The 21,054-nt window shown below is 43.4% G+C and overlaps 1 protein-coding gene and 1 pseudogene across 1 annotated transcript in view; one reads left to right on the top strand and one right to left on the bottom strand.

Moving 5' to 3' along the window:
• The window catches only part of CCDC6 (coiled-coil domain containing 6), a 109,822-nt gene that overhangs the window by 74,719 nt on the left and 14,049 nt on the right, over positions 1–21,054 (top strand). Inside the window, exons 4-7 of the mRNA XM_069571710.1 lie at positions 6,666–6,769; positions 11,178–11,338; positions 17,027–17,183; positions 20,610–20,710. Coding sequence (XP_069427811.1) covers positions 6,666–6,769; positions 11,178–11,338; positions 17,027–17,183; positions 20,610–20,710 — 523 coding nt within the window. The remainder of the gene's footprint in view (positions 1–6,665; positions 6,770–11,177; positions 11,339–17,026; positions 17,184–20,609; positions 20,711–21,054) is intronic.
• On the bottom strand, positions 12,858–13,088 carry LOC138430446 (large ribosomal subunit protein eL39-like; annotated as a pseudogene).

The following is a 21,054-nucleotide window of genomic DNA, read 5'->3' as shown; positions in this document are numbered from 1 at the left end:
GGGTCACCTGAAGGTCAAATACAGACATTGTGCGCTGTGTTTTGCTTAGTCATTCAGTCATCTCCGACTCTTGTGAGCCTGTGGACTGTAGCCTGCCAGGCTGTTCTGTCCATGGGATTCTCCAGGTAAATATACTAGAATGGATTGCCATGCCCTCCTCCAGGGGATCTTCCCAACCCAGGGATCAAACCCAGGTCTCCCACATTGCAGGTGGACTCTTTACTTTCTGAGCCACCAGGGAAGCCTTACCTACTGCTTATCAGGGAGAGGTGGAGAAAAGCCTCAGAGCATACTGGAATATAAGTGAGAGTTTGTGCCTTGGTAGTAAACAAACCAGGGGCAGTAGTAGGTGGTACTGAAGGAACTTCAGCAGGCTCTCTTTTCAGGTGATATGTAATTGAGGAGCTGTCAGAGTGTGATGAATCCAGCTGAGGGGCCTCCCCTCCACACCTGTGAGAGCAGACATTGAGCTCTGTCTGGGACACAGATTAAGTCCCTCCACAGGATATGAAATGAAAGAAGTCCTTCCTTAGGCCTTGTTTCAATTAAGTACCAAGACTCTGTTCCATCTTGTCAGGTATTATTTTGAAGCACCCAGGTAACATTTGCCTTGTGCATCAGTTTGAACAGTTGGATGGCAGGGACAAAATTAAAAATGAGTTTTCTTTACAAAGAAGGAGGTACCTCACCATGATCCAACCATGTATGTTCCTGGTCATGCACTGGTGGTAAAGACTTTGCCTGTGAAATTGTAGGGCATGGGTGTGCTACGTATAGTAAAGGCGATAGCATCCAGAGATACTGTACTGAGACTTTCTAGTTGCTTGTAATTAGAATGTATGAGGTCAGTTCTTTATAACTTTAAACTTTTTATTTTAATTGGGGTATAGCCGATTAATAATGTTGTGGTACTTTCAGGTGAACAGTGAAGGGATTCAACTATATATATACATATGTCCATTCTCCCCCAAACCTTCCTCCCATCCAGGATGGCACATGACATTGAGCAGAGTTCCATGTGCTGTACAATGGGTGTTTGTTGGTTATCCATCTTAAATAGAGCAGTGTGTGCATGACCTTCCCAAAGTCCCTAACTATTCCTTCCCTCCAGCAACCAAAAGTTCATTTCACGAAGTCCATTAAAAAAAAAAAAAAAAGAAAAGAAAACAGAACAAGAATTTGGTGGGTAACTTAGAAAAGGTACTCTCCTTAGCTAAACGTATGTGGCAAATGGCTAAATCCTGCATCTATATATTACCCACCAATTCCTAATTTATCCCTCCCCCAACCTTCCCTCTTTAGTAATGATAAGTTTACTATGTCTGTGAGTCTGTTTTTGTAAATAAGTTGATTTGTATCCTTTTTGAATTCTGCATGATACATGATATTTGTCTCTCAGAGAGGCTCATTTTAGATGATGAGCTGAAGGTAGCCCCTGATGTGACGGTGTATTTGCAGCGTGCGCTGTGGTATGTGTTCTTTCCCGAGGATTTCTCCACTGTGTTCTTGATGTAGCAAAAAAATCCTGTATACCCAAGACTTTGAAACCTGCTTGCTTTCCACTGATGGTAATTATTTGGTAAAAGAGTCCCCTAGAATTATGAACCCATTATGCAAATTTGTATAATATTGCACTGATGTCAAAGTGATGGAAACTTAAGCCTGGAAACCATATAAATATGACTAATTATATGTGTATCTGTTTCATAAAAGACCTACATTTTTCAATATCACTGAACAAAAGCAAAATTCATTGAGCTGATAAACTATGAAAGTGTCACTTTTCATATATTAAATGTTAATAAGGTATTACTATTGTCCCGAAGTTGTACCCATTTCAAAGAACAAATCTGATTTTTATACAGATGCACAAGCAGTGGTAAAGAAGGTTAATAACAACTCAAGGCTCTCTGGAAGATTCTCAGTCTTCCAGATAACCAGCTGAGCCTTCAGTATAATTTCTCCTCTTAGAGTATATGAATTCATTCTGTGTTTTAAATATGTGAATTAATATGCTAAATTAGGAAACTGTTCATTTGTAAGTTGACTGTCTTCCCATTTTTTTGTTACAAGCATAGCAAATGTTCATTAAAAGATTGTGTGGGGCGGACTTCCCTGGTGGGCCAGGGGTTAAGAATCTACCTGCCAATACAGGGGATGCGGGTTCGATCCCTGGGTGGGGAACTAAGGCAGTTCCTTAGTTCCCCACGAAGGAATGTGCCATAAGGCAGCCAAGCCTGTGAGCTGCAACTAGGAAGCCCAAAACAGCCAAAATACATAAATATTTTTAAAAATTGTGTGGGAGCAGGAAAAGATATAAAGATAAATTACCACCAATATTATTAATACTTTCACCCAAGGGACAACCCTATTTATCTTGCTATTCTTTGTGATTTTTTTTGTGTCTTTTTATCAGTATATATATTTTTTCTGTTCTTTTACTTTGGCCACACCACACAGCATGTAGGATCATAGTTCCCTGACCAGGGACCATACCTGGGCCCTCAGCAACACAGTGGAGTCCTAGCCACCGGACCTCGAGGGAATTCCCTTCTCTGTATATTTCTGGTGCACATAGATTGGGCAGTTGTCATGGGCTGCCTTCCAAAACTGGATTTTTAAGTCAAATGGTTGGCGTTCAAAATATATTTTCACATAGGAATGATGGTAATTTGGTGGTCAGACTAAACCTTTTCAAAGTAGATTGAAATGATCCACTAAAACCTTTCAAAATTCTGTAGTTGAGCACATGGTCCTGCTAAGGTTCTCATCAGGCTTTTTTGCCATGTATCCCTTCCCTGACCTCTGCGAGCATCTGGGTTCTCTGTAAGTGGGAAAATGCTCCACTGAGAGAGAGGTGTGGTAATGTTGGAGCTGTCTCTTGGCTGCCCCCTGCTTTCTCTGCTTTTTGGGTGGTGAGTGTCAGCCCACTGAGAAGGGCTGTGAATTCAAATGAACCAGCTCTACTTTTATACACTTAAGTTTATCCATTAAAGAAGTTATTTATTTGGGAAACATAGTAAGAACTCTTGGTGCAATGTTAATTAACTTGCAATGGGAGGAAGAGCTACTGCAGACGAGTAAGGAGTTTGGCTGACAGTCCATTGACCTGACTTAATTACAAAGCCACCCTTCAAATGAATATTCTACAAATCGGCTGTATCCACTGGTGCTGCATGCTCATAGACAGTGTAGTCAGCAGGGGCTTGGGCTTGCTTGAGAATTTGATGTTTAGTAATGGAAGAGTAGGTACCTGTGGCGTGAACACTGAATTTAAAAGGAGATGGGGAAGACTGTTACAGATGGGAATCAGCATTGTAGAAGCAATGAGAGCAGCCCTGAGCTGGTGTTTCCATTCCAGCAAGAATTTCCGGCTCAGTACCCTGTCAGTTTAACGCACGCTGTCAGATCTGAGGGTTGTTTGATATCACGGCAATGCAAGCACTGCAAATCTACTTAGGTCGGAAACAGCAGTCCTGGTTTATACTCTTTGGCTGTAAATAAATAGGCTGTGGGATTAGATGGACAGGAGGTGGAAGGGCAGCACTGATAAAGAACTTCGGGAGGTTCTGAAGTTCTTCACGTGGCAACCAGCTATCAATTTTCTGCCCACTTCAGTGAACCAAGGCCTCCAGAGGGTGAAACTCGGGTTTCTACTAACAGGCTTCCCAGGTGGCACTAGTGGTAAGGAACCTGCCTGCCAGTGCAGGAGATATAAGAGACATGGATTCAGTCTCTGGGTCGGGAAGATCCCCTGGAGGAGGACATAGCAACCCACTCCATTACTCTTGCCTGGAGAATCCCATGGACAGAGGAGCCTGGCAGGCTACAGTCCATAGGGTCACAAAGAGACACAACTGAAGTGACCTAACAGACACACACACACACTCTCACACATAGCTCTACTAACTGGTACCAAAAAGAAGCTGAGATTCATGTTCAACTTCTGTTTTTCCTGCTTTCTTATCTGCTCCTGCATACTCTTGGGCTCACTAAGGTACCCCCTGCTCCACTACTTCCAAGAATTACTGGATAATTTACCCCAAATCCTATGTGCCCCTCCAGATGCTCAGAACTTGCTGGTTAGATGGGATCCAGCTGCTTTGGTCACCACGGTGACTGATCCCCATTCCTATGCTGGCAGCATCACTTTCCCTGGATCAGTGGTTCCTCAGCTCTCAAATGAAAGAGTGGATTTAGATGATTTCTTTTGCTGCTTCTGTTTCTAAAAATCTCAACAGAACTAGGGCGGACTGAGACAGGTGCCGTCTTGAGATTGACAGAGAATGACAGAATGGGTGGTCCTGGAAGGGACCTCAGATGTCATCGAGGCCAGCCTTCTCATCTCATAGATGAGGGCAGGTTGCGTGCATGCATCCTAAGTTGCTTCAGTCATGTCCAACTCTCTGATCTTATAGACCATAGCCCTCCAGGCTCCTCTGTCCATGGGATGCTCCAGACAAGAATACTTGGAGTGGGTTGCCATGCTCTCCTCCAGGGGATCTTCCCCACCCAGGGATCCAACCTGCGTCTCTTACGTCTCCTGCATAGGCAGGTGGGTTCTTTACCATTAGCGCCACCTGGGAAGCCCGAGGGCAGGTTAGTACCTCCTCAAAACCACATGCCGAGTCAGTCATATGTGGATAAAGACAGCTTTGTCTTGATTTTGTTTTTTGGAATTGTAGATTTGCATGGTGCACAGTTACTCTAAAAATAAGCTGTTGGGCATTAGTTTCTCTACTAGGCATCTATACTACAAAATGATGCCTTGCTTGAATTTTTTCTCACCTACTAAGTACCCCTTGACATGTTTTAGTTAAACATGGCAATAGGGTCCTTAAAGGGTAATGACTTAGCATTTTGTTTCTTTAAATAAACGACTGTGAATTGTATCAGTACTTCAAACCTTGGCCCAAAATGTGGTCAGAGGGTCACAAAGATACATAGGAGTTCTGTGAGGTGTCCCTGGGTTTTTCCTCCTTGCAGGGAAAAGAAGCTGTTTAATATCTTGAGGAGCTTTTGTGCACTAGCCAGCTCCCAGCTTCACTGCATAGGATGCTTCCGGCTTAGTCTGATTCCTCTCGCTTTGCCCATGCAAAGAAAGTACAATGAAGCTATGTTTTCCATTGACTGTGCAATCTTGGCTCATTGACTGGTGGAGTAAGGTATGTCTGCTTTGGTTGCTGTAAAAGGCTGCATTTTGTCCATGGAATTGGTCTCACTTTATGTCTACATAGGGGTCTTTGCTCAGTGAGGAGCTTGCCTCTCACCTGCTAAAGAAGTGTGAACTCTGCTATTAATACCTGGACAGCTGTGTAGCTGTGCAATCAGAAATAATCTGTTAAGTCAGTGGTTGAAAAGATAAATTACAGTTGGTTGAAGAGACAGCATGGGGGCAGTGATATAACATTGCCCCCTTTTTAAAAAATGATTTCTGTTAAAATTACTTAATGTCCCAAGCAGATAGACAAGTATACAAAAAGTGATACTATATATTTCCTTCTTCCTGGTGCTGTGAACTCTGTTGATCATGGCACTTTCTGTCCCCATCACCAGCCCTCTTTTTCTTCATATCTTTCTCACTCTCTACTAAAATATATAAATGGTTTCTTTTAATGTCTTTACCACTACTAGAATGTATTGCGCTGGCCATTAAGTTCATTTGCATTTCCCACAAGCTGTAATGGAAAAACCTGAATGAACGTTTTGGCCAACCAAAAAAGTCCCCAGAGGGCAGACCTTTCTGATTCCTCAGTTCTCTGCTACATCCCTATTACCCTGTGTCTGCTGTTGGTCTCAGTTACTGCTTGTTGTTCTGTGTTGGCTCAGACAGTAAAGAATCTGCTTGCAATGAGGGAGACCTGGCTTCGATCCCTGGGTTGGAAAGATCCCCTGGAGAAGGGCATGGCAACCCACTCCAATATTCTTGTCTGGAGAGTCCCATGGACAGAGGAGCCTGGAGGGCTACAGTCCATGGGGTCGCAAACAGTCAGGACTGAGTGACTTAACGCTTTCACTTTCTATGTTAATAGATTAAATTAATTGCTTCCCCAAATTGCTTCCTTTTATGAAGTAGCATGCAGTGTGGGGTTCCCTCTGCAACCGTTTGCCTTCCCCTAAATCACATTTTCCTTCTTCCCCTCCTCCCCAGAAGTAACCAGTATTGTGAATGTGGTGTTTATCCTTTTCGCACATGTTTTTGTATCTTAGGACACATTTCTATGTACCCATTAACCACTTGGTAGAATTGTCTTCAGTGCTGGAGTTATTTCTGTAAATGGAAGTACAACCTTTCTGGTTTAATGTTGAAATGCATGCAGGACTAGGGAGACAAATCCATTTATGTCCTGGGACAACTGGCAAGCAAAGCTCCTCAAACTCTCTTTAAGGAAGACTTTCCATGTGCCTTGAGTAACTGCTGAAGCAACCACTGTGATCCACATACCAGAGAGCAATTAAGTGTTAACATCAAAGAAGGAACGTATCTCAGTTTTCTCAATTAAAGTTTAAGAACTAAATGCACTTAATGTGTCTGTGCCAGAAAATTGACCGTTTCTTTGCAGTTTTCTCCATGGAAAGGGATCCTAGTGTTCCAATCAAAAAATCTAACTAACAAAGTTTAAGTGGCCTGCAATTCTCAGTAAAACTTCTTTCTTTTTCTCCAGTTGAGACGGGAGAAGATTGACCTTGAAAATACTTTGGAACAAGAACAAGAAGCACTAGTGAACCGTCTCTGGAAGAGGATGGATAAACTTGAAGCTGAAAAGCGGTTTGTTTAGTCTTGCTGTTCTGTGTAGTGTGTGTAAATGTGTGTGTGTTGGAGGTGGGGTCAGGGGACCGTGCTGAATGTGACCAAGGAGTAACAGTGGGACATTTTAATGCCTTGGTGGATGCACGCTGTTTTAATTTGACAAATGGGGAAAATGTTGATAGCCTATCCTCCTGAAAGCAGGGGAAACCACTAGACCATTCAGGTATGACCTAAATAAAATCCCTTACGATTATATAGTAGAAGTGACAAATAGATTCAGGGGATTAGATCTGACAGACAGAGTGCCTGAAGAACTATAGATGGAGGTTTATGACATTGTACAGGAGGCAGTGATCAAGACTGTCCCCAAGAAAAAGGAATGCAAAAAGGCAAAATGGTTGTCTGAGGAGGCCTTACAAATAGCTGAGACAAGAAGAGAAGTGAAAGGCAAAGGAGAAAAGGAAAGATAAACACATCTGAATACAGATTTCCAAAAAATAGCGAGGAGAGATAAGAAAGCCTTCCTCAGTGATCAGTGCAAAGAATAGAGGGAAACAACAGATTGGGAAAGACTAGAGATCTCTTCAAGAAAATTAGAGATACCAAGGGAACATTTCATGCAAAGATGGGCTCGGTAAAGGACAGAAATGGTATGGACCTATCAGAAGCAGAAGATATTAAGAGGTGACAAGAATATACAGAAGAACTAAACAAAAAAGATCTTCACGACCTAGATAACCACGATGGTGTGATCACTCATCTTGAGCCAGACATCCTGGAATGTGAAGTCAAGTGGGCCTTAGGAAGCATCACTAGAAACAAAGCTAGTGGAGGTGATGGAATTCCAGCTGAGCTCTTTCAAATCCTAAAAGATGATACTGTTAAAGTGCTGTAATCAATATGCCAGCAAATTTGGAAAACTCAGCAGTGGCCACAGGACTGGAAAAGGTCAGTTTTCATTCCAATCCCAAAGAAAGGCAATGGCAAAGAATGTTCAAACTACTGCACAGTTGCATTCATCTCACACGCTAGCAAAGTAATGCTCAAAATTCTCCAAATGAAGCTTCAACAGTACGTGAACCATGAACTTCCAGATGTTCAAGCTGGATTTGGAAAAGGCAGAGGAACCAGAGATCAAATTAGAAAGCAAGAGAGTTCCAGAAAAACATCTACTTCCGCTTTATTGACTATGCCAAAGCTTTTGACTGTGTGGATCACAGCAAATTATGGAAAATTCTTAAAGAGATGGGAATACCAGACCACCTGATCTGCCTCCAAGAAATCTGTATGCAGGTCAAGAAGTAGCAGTTAGAACTGGACATGGGACAACAGACTGGTTCCAAATTGGGAAAGGAATGTGTCAAGGCTGTATATTGTTACCCTGCTTATTTAACTTATATGCAGAGTCCATCGTGCGAAATGCTAGGCTGGATGAAGCACAAGCTGAAATCAAGATTGCTGGGAGAAATATCAATAAACTTAGATATGCAGATGACACTACACTTATGGCAGAAAGTGAAGAACTAAAGAGCCTCTTGTTGAAAGAGGACAGGGGAAAAGTTGGCTTAAAGCTCAAATTCAGAAAACTAAGATCATGGCATCTGGTCCCATCACTCCATGGCAAATAGATGGGGAAACAATGGAAACAGTGAGAGGCTTTATTTTGGGGGGCTCCAAAGTCACTTCAGATGGTGATTATAGCCATGAAATTAAAAGACGCTTACTCCTTGGAATCGGAAGAAAAGCTATGACCAACCTAGACAGCATATTAAAAAGCAGAGGCATTACTTTGCCAACAAAGGTCCGTCTAGTCAAAGCTATGGTTTTTCCAGTAGTCACATATGGATGTGAGAGTTGGAGTATAAAGAAAGCTGAGTGCCAAAGAATTGATGCTTTTGAACTGTGGTGTTGGAGAAGATCCTTGAGAGTCCCTTGGACTGCAAGGAGATCAAACCAGTCAATTGTAAAGGAAGTCAGTCCTGAATATTCATTGAAAGGACTGATGCTGAAGCTGAGAACTGACTAATTGGAAAAGACCCTGATGCTGGGAAAGATTGAAGGTGGGAGGAGAAAGGGATGACAGAGGATGAGATGGTTGGATGGCATCACCGACTCAATGGACATGAGTTCGAGCAAGCTCTGGGAGTTGGTGATGGACAGGGAAGCCTGGTGTGCCGCAGTCCATGGGGTCGCAAAGAGTCGGACACGACTGAGCAGCTAAACTGAACTATCCTTCTGTTGGTCCATCTTTATACTGTCCTGGTAGAATTTCTTTTAATTTGATGTTGGAGGCTATGAAGAAATTAGTGAAGACGCTATTGTCCACTCCTGAGTTGTTCTGAAGGATAACTTCAATTGCAACTTTTACCATATTGAACTCGCTTCCCCAGTTATTTTCTGAGCTGCTTAGGATGTGTGCTGTGTACCATGACTGATCACATATCTCTAGAGTGTACTTCATGAGGAAGGCTGAGGTTTTAATAGCAAAATGATCATCTTTGTGTTTTAAGACTTACTATAAGTCTACAAAACTTTATTTTTTATAGACTTACTTGTACATATTTAAGGTAAGTGTTTTTACTGTTAAATATATGTACATGGATATGAAAAACTCAGCAACGCATGTAATCTAGAATCCCTTGGTGCAAGAACTGGGGTGGGAGTGCCTCCCCGGTGGTCCAAGGGTTAAGACTCTGAGCTCTCAGTGCAGGGGGCGTGGGTTCAGTCCCTGTTTGGGGAACCAAGATCCTACGTGTTGTGCCACACAGTCCCCCACCAAAAAAAGATCTGGTGGGACCCTTACATTTAAGCACTGTGTGCTTTGGGGCGAGTCGAACAGGGCCGATGGCAGGGAAGTTCTGTAGATGGGATGTGTGTTTGGGTGTAGAAAGGAAACTTCTTGAAAATATTCATTCACCTACTTCACTAGGAACTTTAGTTTATTGACCAGAAATACTTGCCATAAATATTTGATTTGGATGAATAACCATAGATTGAGTTCATCTCGAGATCTGCAAAACAGATTCACGTGTGGGTTGTTGTGTTAGTCCCTCAGTTGTGTCTCTTTGTGGCCCATGGACTCTAGCCCACCAGGCTCCTTTGTTCATCCAGTTCTCTAGCCCAGAATACTGGAGTGAGCTGCCATGCCCTTCTCCAGGGAATCTTCCACAGGCTTTTAAAAAAAGTGAAGACCCAGGGTGTACCTATATGGAATTGTTCCAGCAGTAGTTGAATCACTTATGTTTTGCCTTATTATAGTAGTACTAATAAGTTGAATCATGAAAAGTTATTTCATCTAATAGATGGAGAGACCATTACAGTATTTAACCAACTAGTTTTCTCAGCAAGGGATAAACTCAAAGGTAAAAACCAAACTAAACCAAAAACTTAACCAGCAGTTTATAAAAAGGAGGCAGATAGGTCTGTTGTCAGTCAATCTTTCTTGGAAGAAAGCAGTGGAAGGTTTTATATATATATAAATACCAGATTATTGCATGGAACTTTATGAAATTGTCATTTCGTCAAATATTAGAGCTTTATGTACTTCAGACTAAAAATAATTGATAGAGAAGGTGGCACCACCACTTATTAACCCAGTACTTTTTTTTTTTTTTTGGTTTTGTCTTTAACTCTTTACTTTTGCTGCGGCCAGAAGCAAAGGGGCTTCCATCCAGTTAGCCTTGCCCTTGTTTTTTCTTTTTGAAAATGTTTATTTTTTAATTTATTTGACTGTGCCAAGTCTTAGTTGCAGCAAGCAGGATCTTTAGTTGAATGTGGGATCTAGTTCCCCGACCAGGGTTCGAACCTGGGCCCCTTGCATTGGGAGTACAGAGTCTTAGCCACTGGATCAGGGAAATCTTAGGATTGGTTTTTCAGGAGGGAAGTTGAGAAGTGTATCTGTCTACTTGACACAACCCTCCAAAAAAATTCATGATCTATAGTTCTAAAGTTTCAACTAAAAGTACTGAGAGGAAATTCCTCCAGGGTCTCCATTCCCTCGAGCCCAACATGTGGACCATTTAGTCAGCAAATCATCCTGACTGCCCAGGGTATGCCCGGCATGATAATCAGAAGCCAGTGTTAGAGTTTTTTATGTAAGGCTTAATTACCAGTGGCCATTTAACAGGAAGAAAGGGAAGGTGGATTCTTCAGCTCTGTCCTTTGACTTGACTGTCAGGTAAGGGTGATTGAAAGTACTGGAAGATGGGCAGAGGAGTCAAACAATTTAGTGAATTTTGGTGATTAATATGAGCATGCTGTTAAAACAAACCTCCCAGCTAGAATGTGTGGTTTTGTCTCTATTGATTTTTCAATTACAAAGAATTTATTTATGTATTTTTAAAATAGGTGATGGTGAGCATCACATCAGTGTGTTATCTTTTAAAGACAACTGTCTTTCATTGTTGGACTTTTCTTTTCACTAAAGAATCCTGCAGGAGAAATTAGACCAGCCGGTGTCCGCTCCGCCATCGCCTAGAGACATCTCCATGGAGATCGACTCTCCAGAAAACATGATGAGACACATCCGGTTTCTAAAGAATGAAGTGGAGAGGCTGAAGAAGCAGCTGAGAGCGGCCCAGCTGCAGCGTACGTAGCTGGCTGCCACTGGCCGTCTGCCCACAGAAGCAACCCACGTACCAAGGGGAGAGTCTGATTAAACACATGGATTTCCCCTTGAATCTGCATAAATTGCATTCACACTGTGTTTCACTGGCAGTACATAATTCTATGTCTGTCATCCTGGAATAGTTTATTTAAAAAAAAAATTATAATAGGGCAGGGCAGATAGTTAAGAATACTAGAAAATCACATAATTTCAGGAGGGTCCAGGATCAGAGACACTATTTCTTTTCTTTTGATTAATTTTGCTTGGAAGACAGTTGATTGACAGTGTGTATCAGTTTCTATTATGCAGCGAGCGGAGTGAATCAGTTATCCGTTTACATACACCCACTCTTTTTGAGGATTCTTTTCCCATATTGGACATTACAGAATATTGAATAGAGAGCTTCCTGTGCTAGACAGTAGGTCCCCATTAGTTATCTATTTTATATCAGAGGTAGTACTCCTCCTCACCAGCTCCCTGGTATTCATCTCTTAGATGGTGCTAACAGAAGCGATGCTGGAGGCCTCAGTGTACTTTGGGAGCATTAATGCAGAGAAGAGTATTTATCTTCTTTACTACCAAAATTGGGCCTCAGCTAACAGTTGTTCATGGTACTTGACGAATCAATGCTTTTGAAGTATATTCTTTTTATTTTTGGAAAGCAAAGGAACTAATTTCTGGATACATGATTGGTCACTGTGTATTTGCTTGCATTTCTCCTATTTCAGCTTTTAGACTGTTCAAATTTATTGGAATAGATAATACAGTACAAAGTATGCAGGGAAAAAATAAGTCTCTTTCACCCCTGACCCCCAGCCCCCCAAATTTTCACAATTAACACATTTTTAATTTAGTCCTCAGATGTGTGTGTGTGTGTGTGTAGACTTCTTTTATATAAATAGTAGCACAATGAACATTTTTTTTTTTTGCATTTTTCTCTTTTCACTATCTCTTGCAATTTTCCCCCTGCCAATACATACAGAACTGCCTTACTCCTCCTTTAAAGGCTGTGCAGTATTTGATAGTATGGATATGCTGTAGCTTATTTAATTCATCTCTTATCAACAGACCCCTTTGAGCTGCCAAGTGCAACCACAGAGAACATCTCTGTACCCATATTTTGATACCTGTGTATGAATACCTTCAGGGTAAACTCCAGGGCATGGACTTGCTGAGTCAGATGAAATGCACATTTAAATTTTCAGTGATTCTTATCTTGATGTTTTCTTCTCTGAAGTGTTGCAAGCTTTAGTCCAGTACTGTGTCTGGGATGGGACATCAAGGTCATCTTGGGAACCTTTAAGAAATACTGTGTGTTACGTGTCCTATTGCTTGCTGTTAACAAATGAGCACAAACTTAGTCATTTATTTTATTTCCAACAAAAGATCTCACATATTTATTAGTAAGATAGAGTACTAGCTGAGAAACACAACAGGAGAGCCAGCCATTCCATCTCTTCTGTAGAACTCATGCGGGCTGTTCAGAGAGCGGTTGTGTGGTTAAGATGCAAGTGATATGGTAGGATGGAAGTGACCTTGACACAGCATAAATGTGTGCCATTCATGTGTGAAGCTCCTGAGACCCAGCTTGGTTCTTCTCCCATGTCTTCTCTTGGAACTGGACCTGATTTTATTACCAGTTTTCATTCAAATCCTTTGGGGACTGGGACAATTCTGCTCTTGTTTCTTGGCCAGGAATCGCTTGACCCCGAAAGTCTCATGAGAAGCAAGACATGGGAAGGAGAAAATTCAACCACACTTAGGATGGTGAGGAAGAAAAAAGAGGCAGACTCACTGATTGAAAACAACACCAATTTATTATGTTGCAGTTTTTGGAGGTCTGGGTTCAAAACGGGTCCACTGGGCTAAAAGCAAGGTGTCAGCAGGGCTCATTTCCTTATAAGAAGCTCGAAAGGAGAAACTGCTTGCTTGCTTGCTTCAGCTTCTGAAGGCATCTGCACTCTTCGGCTCATGACTCCTCTTTTGCATGGGTACCACTCGCACCTCTACCATCCTTGTCACATCTTTTCACTTTGATCCTCCCGCCTTCCCCTTAAAGACCCTGGGGCTGCATCGGACCCACCCAGATAATCCAGGATGAGTTCCCATTTCAGGGTCCTTAACCTCACCATGTCGACAGGTCTCTTTTGCCACGTCAGGCAGCATGGCCGCAGGCTTCAGAGAGTAGGATGTGGACATCTGTAGGAGGCCACCATCCTGTCTAACCCTATACAGGCTTCTGGGCTTACTCTAGGGGTGGAGCCTTGTCATCTGTATTTTTTTTTTAATAAAGGCAATTCTGATCATGTACCCCCAGTTTGAGAATCACCATGGATGTGTATTCCGTGAAAACAAGTCAAAGAGTTCTCAAGTGTTAGTTATTTTAGGTTTGGGTGTTTTTTTGAGTTTTTGCTGTGTTGGGGAGGCAAAGGTCTTTTAGCCCCTTTCTGAAATCTTTCGAGTGTATTTTTCTTTCCTGTGTATACTTGCCTTGTTGTTCCCCAGACAACATTTTTGGAATAAATTTGGGAAGGATATCTTATTTCCTCTACTTCTTGCTACTGCAATGTTTGGTCCCTGGAGAGACTGGATATCAGCAGAGGCATCTATAAATGCTGTTTGGATTTTGTGAGGACAGGGAAAGCTGACCTGAAGCAGCTGTGTGTGGCTCCTAGCTGCTCACATTTGGTTTAGGTTGGGTTTAGAGGATAAGTTCATGAGACTTTCCTCATCCACCTGCATCTGCCTCCTTGGGTCGTATAATCTAGTTCCGTTTGAAAGCTCCTAGGGCACTTGGGCCTTTTTCTAAGTCAAGCTGAGTCTGAGCTTGAACCTCTCTCCAAATGGCTCTCAACTCTGGATGAATGTTAGAAGCCTCAGGGGAGTTTTTGTAGACCAGTGGAGAGGCTTCATCCTCGTGGATTTTAATTCCATTGGTTTGGATGGAATCTGGGCAGGAGTATTTTCTTACCATAAACTTGAAAGGGAATGCAGAAGGTACAGGCTTTGGGACTTCCCTGGTGGTCCAGTGTTTAGGTTGCTGCCAGTGCTGGGGACATGGGCTCAGCCCCTCGTCCAGGAAGTAAGATCCCACGTACCAGCCAAGAAAAAAAAAAGCCAGGTACAGGCCACCTTAGGATCATATAGGAACCATCTTTTGGGAGACTAGAAATCACCTTCAGTTGACACTAATTTTGACTGAATTTGTGAGGTGGCTGAAGATGGCAGAAGTATAAGCTGTGACTTCAAAGCTTTAGGGAGCTCAGTGTGGGAGAAAGAGGATGACTCCTGAGAGTAAATGAAGTGTTAGTTGCTCAGTCATGTCCGACTCTGCAACTCCATGGACTGTAGTCCGCCAGGCTCCTCTGTCCATGGGATTTCCCAGGCAAGGATACTGGAGTGGGTTGCCATTTCCTTCTCCAAGCGGTCTTCCTGACCCAGGGACTGAACCCAGGTCTCCTACATTGCAGGCAGATTCTTTACCATCTGAGCCACCAGGGAAGACCCAAGAGTAAACCCAGCCCCGTGAAATCGGGTGTAGCGACCTGCCGGTAGAGGGCAGCCAAGGAATGCCACGGTCTCAGCCATCTGTGCCTAGGTCTGTCACACCCAGAGGCTGTGGGCCTGGTGCCTTCTCTGTGCCTCTGGCTTCTGGGTTAATTGCCAAACTGCCAGGCAGTCTTTTCAGCCATCGCTCCTGGTGACTGATGTTCTTGTCTATAGCTTATTGTTTAAGGATCCCCCCTGCTGGTTTCCCCAGATGCTAAAGGATTGCCATTTTTCTTTGAAAGACAGGGTTTCCTCTTAAATAATTATTCTCAAAGCCTTACAAATCCTCAGTTTCTTCTCTTTATGGAAAAGAAAGGCAACTTGCTCTGACAGCTGCCCCTCTCGTTCTAGAAACAATAAATATTCCAAGAGGCTGATAGAGCAAGTGAAAAATTCTGCCCCTGAACATATTTTGGATGAAATACCTTTAATCATTTATATTAAAAGTACTTTGTAAATATTTTCCCAGCATGCCTTCAATTAAGGAGATTTTTGCATCTGGATTAGACAGCAGGGTTTCTGGTTAGATTGAAAACAGCCAAGAAATTTAGCATTTAGTGCACATAATAGTGTTTGATAATTTGGGTGTTTTCATTTGAATTTCTAAAATAAGGATTTTCGAAAACTTGGATGCATTCTGTCACGATGGTCTCTTGGAAATAATTGAGTACTTATCAAAAGTCATTATTTGCTAAAAATGCCAGACCTCCATTGAGTTATGTAAAACTGGAACTAATTTGGTAGACTTGGGAGTCAAAATAGGTTCAGTTTATGGGAGAGAAATTGTCAGGGTAGCAGTCACTGCCTTCCTTCCTTAAATTTGAACCAGACTGATAATATGCGGTAGTATCCTGTAGGACTATCTGTTAGACGTGGTCACGGCCACTCTAAACTTGTAAGTACTTTTCGGAAAAGAGAAGTAGGTGGAGACTGTACTTTTCCCAAGTTCCTTGGCTGAGACGAGGTGAGGGGGGGGGGGGCTATGGGTGGGGGGCGGGGAATGAAGGAGCCAAGAAGATGAGTAAACACTGAGTTTTGTATGAAGGTTATTTTCGTTACTTAGTAGCAACACATTCTGTCTGGGGTAAACCAGGAAAGAGGGGAGGTCTGCCTAGGGTAAACCGGGAAAGGGCAGAGGGTCATGTTTTACCTTTGGTGGCAAGGATGCCGCAGAATCCTGCAGAGTCACTCCGGAGGGCAGACAGCTCAGCAGAAGGGGATTCCAAAGCCCCAGGAAGATGTTGGTTGCACATTTCAGATTCCTCCGAGAGATAATCTGGTGGGTTCAGCCTGAGTCTATAGCGTCTAACCCTGGGGCCGATTAGTTCTGACTGCACCACATATGGAACTGCTCCTGCGGAAGGGGTACTTGTCATAAGCAAGAACCATCCCCAGAACCTGGCTGCACGCAGGTCTTGAGTTGCTGTCTGCCTCCGAAACACTGCACCAGTGAGGAGACAGTAACACATACACCCAAAATTAGACTGATCGGAAAGGTTGATCACATAGTGCTTACTACGTCAGTTTCTGGTTTTATAAAAAGATTTATAACTGTTACCTAGCTCATTGAGTACACAGGCTCTGCATGTGCAGCCCCCTCCCCGCCACCCCCACCCCTACCACTTGCACTGGGGGTGTGCTAACAAGTGTGATGATCTCTGGGTGTGCACCCATAGATGACCTGCCCCAGCGTGTCTGGTGTTGACAGGCAGCAGAATTGTTGCCCTGAGGGGAGCCCATGGGCTGAGTTTATTTCCCTATCTAGTCCCCTTCCCCTCTCCTCTCCAGCAAGGTAGTGAAAGCTCTGGTAACCACTCAGGCCAGACGTAGCTCCAGCATGTCTTCCTCGACATAGAGCACTTTAGAAGGCGAGGAAGTGGGATTAATGCCGCCTAACCCTTTAGCACTGCTTTTCACAGTTTTTTTTTCCCTAAGTGCAGATCATTGATCAACCTTGGTACTTGGAATTAACTTGAAATCCAGATGTCACCTGTGTGTGGGCAGTGAGAACGGCTGTCTTGTTCTTGGTCTGTGGCACAGAGGCTGGACCAGCCCTGTCTTTTTAAGAGTGAACTGTGACTGCACGGACCTTGGTTTAATCGAGAACTCTGGCTTTTCAGATTCCGAGAAAATGGCGCAGTATTTGGAGGAGGAACGTCACATGAGAGAGGAGAACCTGAGGCTGCAGAGGAAGCTGCAGAGAGAGATGGAGAGAAGAGAGGCCCTCTGTCGGCAGCTCTCCGAGAGCGAGTCCAGCTTAGAGATGGATGACGAAAGGTGCGTGCACGTCCCGCAAGTCTCGGGGGAACGACGGCAACAAAAACCAGCCTCCAGCCCCGCTTCACCTCCTGTGAGGTGTGGCAGGAGACGGCTGGAACGTCTATTTATTGTCATGGTGAATACTGTCACCTCAAAGTGATTGCCGAGAATGGGATGAATGAAGACGATTGACCATCCTCCCTAAACACAGAAAGATGAAGAAGATGGCCTTTCCCAAATTACTGATAGGAGAGGCATGGGGCAGGTCACGTGTAGAGAGGCAGCATCGACGTGTGTTGTTGAATTCATCTGATCCTGTCATGTCTCTTCAGGGCATGGGTGATTGTTATTTAGTTGCTAAGTCACGTCCGACTCTTTAGTGACCCCATGGACTGTAGCCTGCCAGGATTCTCTGTTCATGGGATTTCCCAGGCAAGGATACTGGAGTGGGTTGCCATTTCCTTCTCCAGGGAACCTTCCTGACCCAGGGATTGAACCTGCGTCTCCTTTTGCTGCTACTGAGCCACCGGGGAAGCCCTTAAGAGTATGGGTGGGAGCATGTTAGTTCTCAGAAAAAACAAGCAGGCCATGCATGGTACAGCCTGAGAAAGCAAATGTGTCCAGGGGCTGAAAGAGTCTGCCAGAGATGGGCGAAAGTTGTTGAAAGCCAGAGGTTTTGCTTTAACACACTTGGTGACTTTTCAGCCTTTTCGCAGCTACTTTTCAAAAACGAAACAAATACATTTATCTGCCCAGGCCTCAATATCAAGACCCTTCATTATCCCATAGAGAAATGGGTTGGAATAAGAGAGTCATCCTTTGGTTAGCTAGACAGATTTTCCTTCCCTTTCCTACCCACCCTCCTGCCCTGTACTTTGAAGAGAGGTGACTGTTAAGACAGCCGCCATCCGACAGGACTGGGCAGCCGGTCTCTGACCAGGGTCTGCCAATGGCTGTGATGACTCATACTTGCTGTTGACACCAGAGCACGTTGTTTGAGCACACGTGGACAGTTTTAGCAGATCAGCACTCCATTTCTCTTACTGAACAGTTCCAGAGGGCTAATAGGCATTCTGATTAATTCACTGTGGGCAGTGACAGTATTATCATTTCATGAAAAATGTATGATTTCTTTATAATGAAGATCTACTTTTATCATTTAAAATATTTTAATAAAAACAGACTTAAATCTGTTTTTAAAACTATCTTCCTTGTTTGAAGTGAATAAAAGTGAGTCTTTTTTTCTCAGAAGTTTATATTCTAAAACTGTCATCCTTAACTCTGCATTTCACTGTTTCTGACAGTGTCTCATTCTTCCTGAAATGCTTATCCTCTGAAAACCATTTTGACTAAAAACAACAGCTAGAATATTAGTTAACTTACTACTTTAGCAACTACCTGAAGACATGGAGCAGAGGGTGTATTAATATACACAGCACCCTGTGCTTGATTTTTTTTTTTTAATTTGGGATATAGTTGCTTTATACTGTTGTTCATTTCTACTGTACAGCTAAGTGAACCAGCTGTTTGTATACGTATATCCCCTGTTTTTGAATTTTGACTACAGTGACAACACTAAGGCTACTTCAGGCTTCTGGACAAAAATCGATTTTTCCCCAAAATTGGTATTTACTGCAGAAGCTTTGCCTTTCTTTCTTTCTTTCTTTTTTTTTTTTTTTTTGACTTGTCCAGTGTGCATGGTAGCATCAGAAACAAGGTTTGACTCCCAGCCCCACTCTCCCACTCTTTTTTTTTTTTACTTTATTTTACTTTACAATACTGTATTGGTTTTGCCATATATCAGAGTATAGTTGATTCACAACGTTGTGTTTGTTTCAGGTATACAGCAAGGTGATTAAGTTATACGAATCCAGATATCTGGGCTTCCTTGGTGACTCAGATGGTAAAGAATCTGCCTGCAGTGCAGGAGACCTGGGTTCAGTCCCTGGATTAGGAAGATTTCCCTGGAGAAGGGAATGGCTACCCACTCCAGTATTCTTGCCTGGAGAATTTCATGGACAGCAGAGCCTGTTGGGCTCCAGTCCATGGGATTGCAGAGAGTCAGACATGACTGAGCAGCTAACACATATTCATCTATCTATCCTTGTCCATATTCGTTTCCCGTATAGGTTAATATAGAAGATTGAATGCAGCTCCCTGTGCTCTGCAGTGGGTCCTTGTTGCCTTTCTTAGGTTGGACTATCAGGAGTCACGTACAGCTGCCCATAAAGACATCTGCTGTCCCTACTGGGGACAATATCACATTTGGGAGAAAGAAAATAGACGCTTGAGACTTACATGTGTTTAAGACCAAGAAGTGGTCTTAGTAGCCTTGCTGGCTGCAGAATTACAAGGCGTCTGGTCTAGCAGCACCATGGTGGGCTACACTAAAGAGAGCAGGGAGCATTTGATAGGTGCATGCCAAACTTGGGAGCCTTGTTTTCTTCACGTTGACTAAACCGGCCTAGAAATAACTGTGTTCAGGTTCCTCATGTGAGCTGATTAAACATCTGGGCTAAGATTGCCTCTAGGGTAGACGTGTCTGCACGTGTTCCTTCCTTTGGCTGGAAAGCCTGGGAAGGATTGCTTATTAGAGTCTCTCAAGCAGAAATTTGCCCTCGTCAGCTCTCTGTGCTTGTTCACCGAGTGAGGTCTAATGTGATTTCTGAATCCAGGAAGAAGTCTGACGCGCACAGTGTGACCTGCTGAGGTACTCACCCGAGTGTCTTTTATTGCATCCCCCATTCAAACATGTGACTGTTTGTTAAGCAAGGCCTGCCTTGTAAACAGTTGACATCCACTTCAGGGAACCACGTACCTTTAATTTGATGACATACATCTCAGAGGGCTTGTGTGGGTTGGCCTTTCAAGGAACAATTTAATGTAGCCATTATAGCATTTACATGTAGCCACTGAGCCCCATTGGTAGCTCAGACCATGAAGAATCTGCCTACAATGTGGGAGACCTGAATTTGATCCCTGGGTCGGGACGGTCCCCCTGGAGAAGGAAATGGCAACTCACTCTAGTATTCTTGCCTGGAGAATCCCATGGACAGAGGAGCCTGGCAGAAGTCACAAAGAGTCCAACACGACTGAGCCAGTAACACACACACACACACACACACACACACCACATACACTTACAACATGGTTGTGTCTCATTCTTGGGACAGGGGCAGGGAATTCCTACATAACTGTTCTGTGCCTCCATCCTGAGTAAAGACACCCTGGGTTCCCTCACCCACGCCCCTGCAGAGAGCGCTGTGCCAGGCAGCACCGCAGCCTGGCTCTGGCGCCTGTAGTATACACGTGTCCTCGCTACAGCGGCACCTTCTGCACATTCAGTGCTAGCTCATGATGCGAGCGTCTGACATTTTCTCAGGGGAGCGTTCTGAGGAACTGCTGGGAGGCAGGCGGCGCTAACCATGTCATCCTGCCTCTTAGGTATTTTAACGAGATGTCTGCACAAGGATTAAGACCTCGCACTGTGTCCAGCCCGATCCCTTACACACCTTCTCCCAGTTCAAGCCGGCCAATATCACCTGGTGAGTATGTGTTCTCGGCTGCCTCTGCGACTCATTTCTGCTGTATTTATTAGGTACCCCTGAATACGTTCCCTCCCAGCATATAAAAGCTGTAAACAGAGAGGGGTCATGTGTTGTCCAGAAACACAAAAAAAAGATCAATACCATCACAACAGTCTTTGCTTCAAATTTTTAAGCACAAATATTGTAATGCCAGCTGGTGGTTTTCTTCAGTTTCTCTGGAACCAAAAAATGTAATTAAACTCTAAAAAACCTTTGTGAAAAGACTATCTTTGACTATGATTTTAGGTGCCAATGAATTGACAAGAACCCTGGGTAGATTTTTCTGAGATGCATCAAAGCTT

This window comes from Ovis canadensis, chromosome 25 (assembly GCF_042477335.2).
Source record: "Ovis canadensis isolate MfBH-ARS-UI-01 breed Bighorn chromosome 25, ARS-UI_OviCan_v2, whole genome shotgun sequence".
NCBI classification, from domain to species: domain Eukaryota; kingdom Metazoa; phylum Chordata; class Mammalia; order Artiodactyla; family Bovidae; genus Ovis; species Ovis canadensis.
Note: the sequence above shows the minus strand (reverse complement) of the source record. Positions and strands in the feature narration are given on the sequence as shown.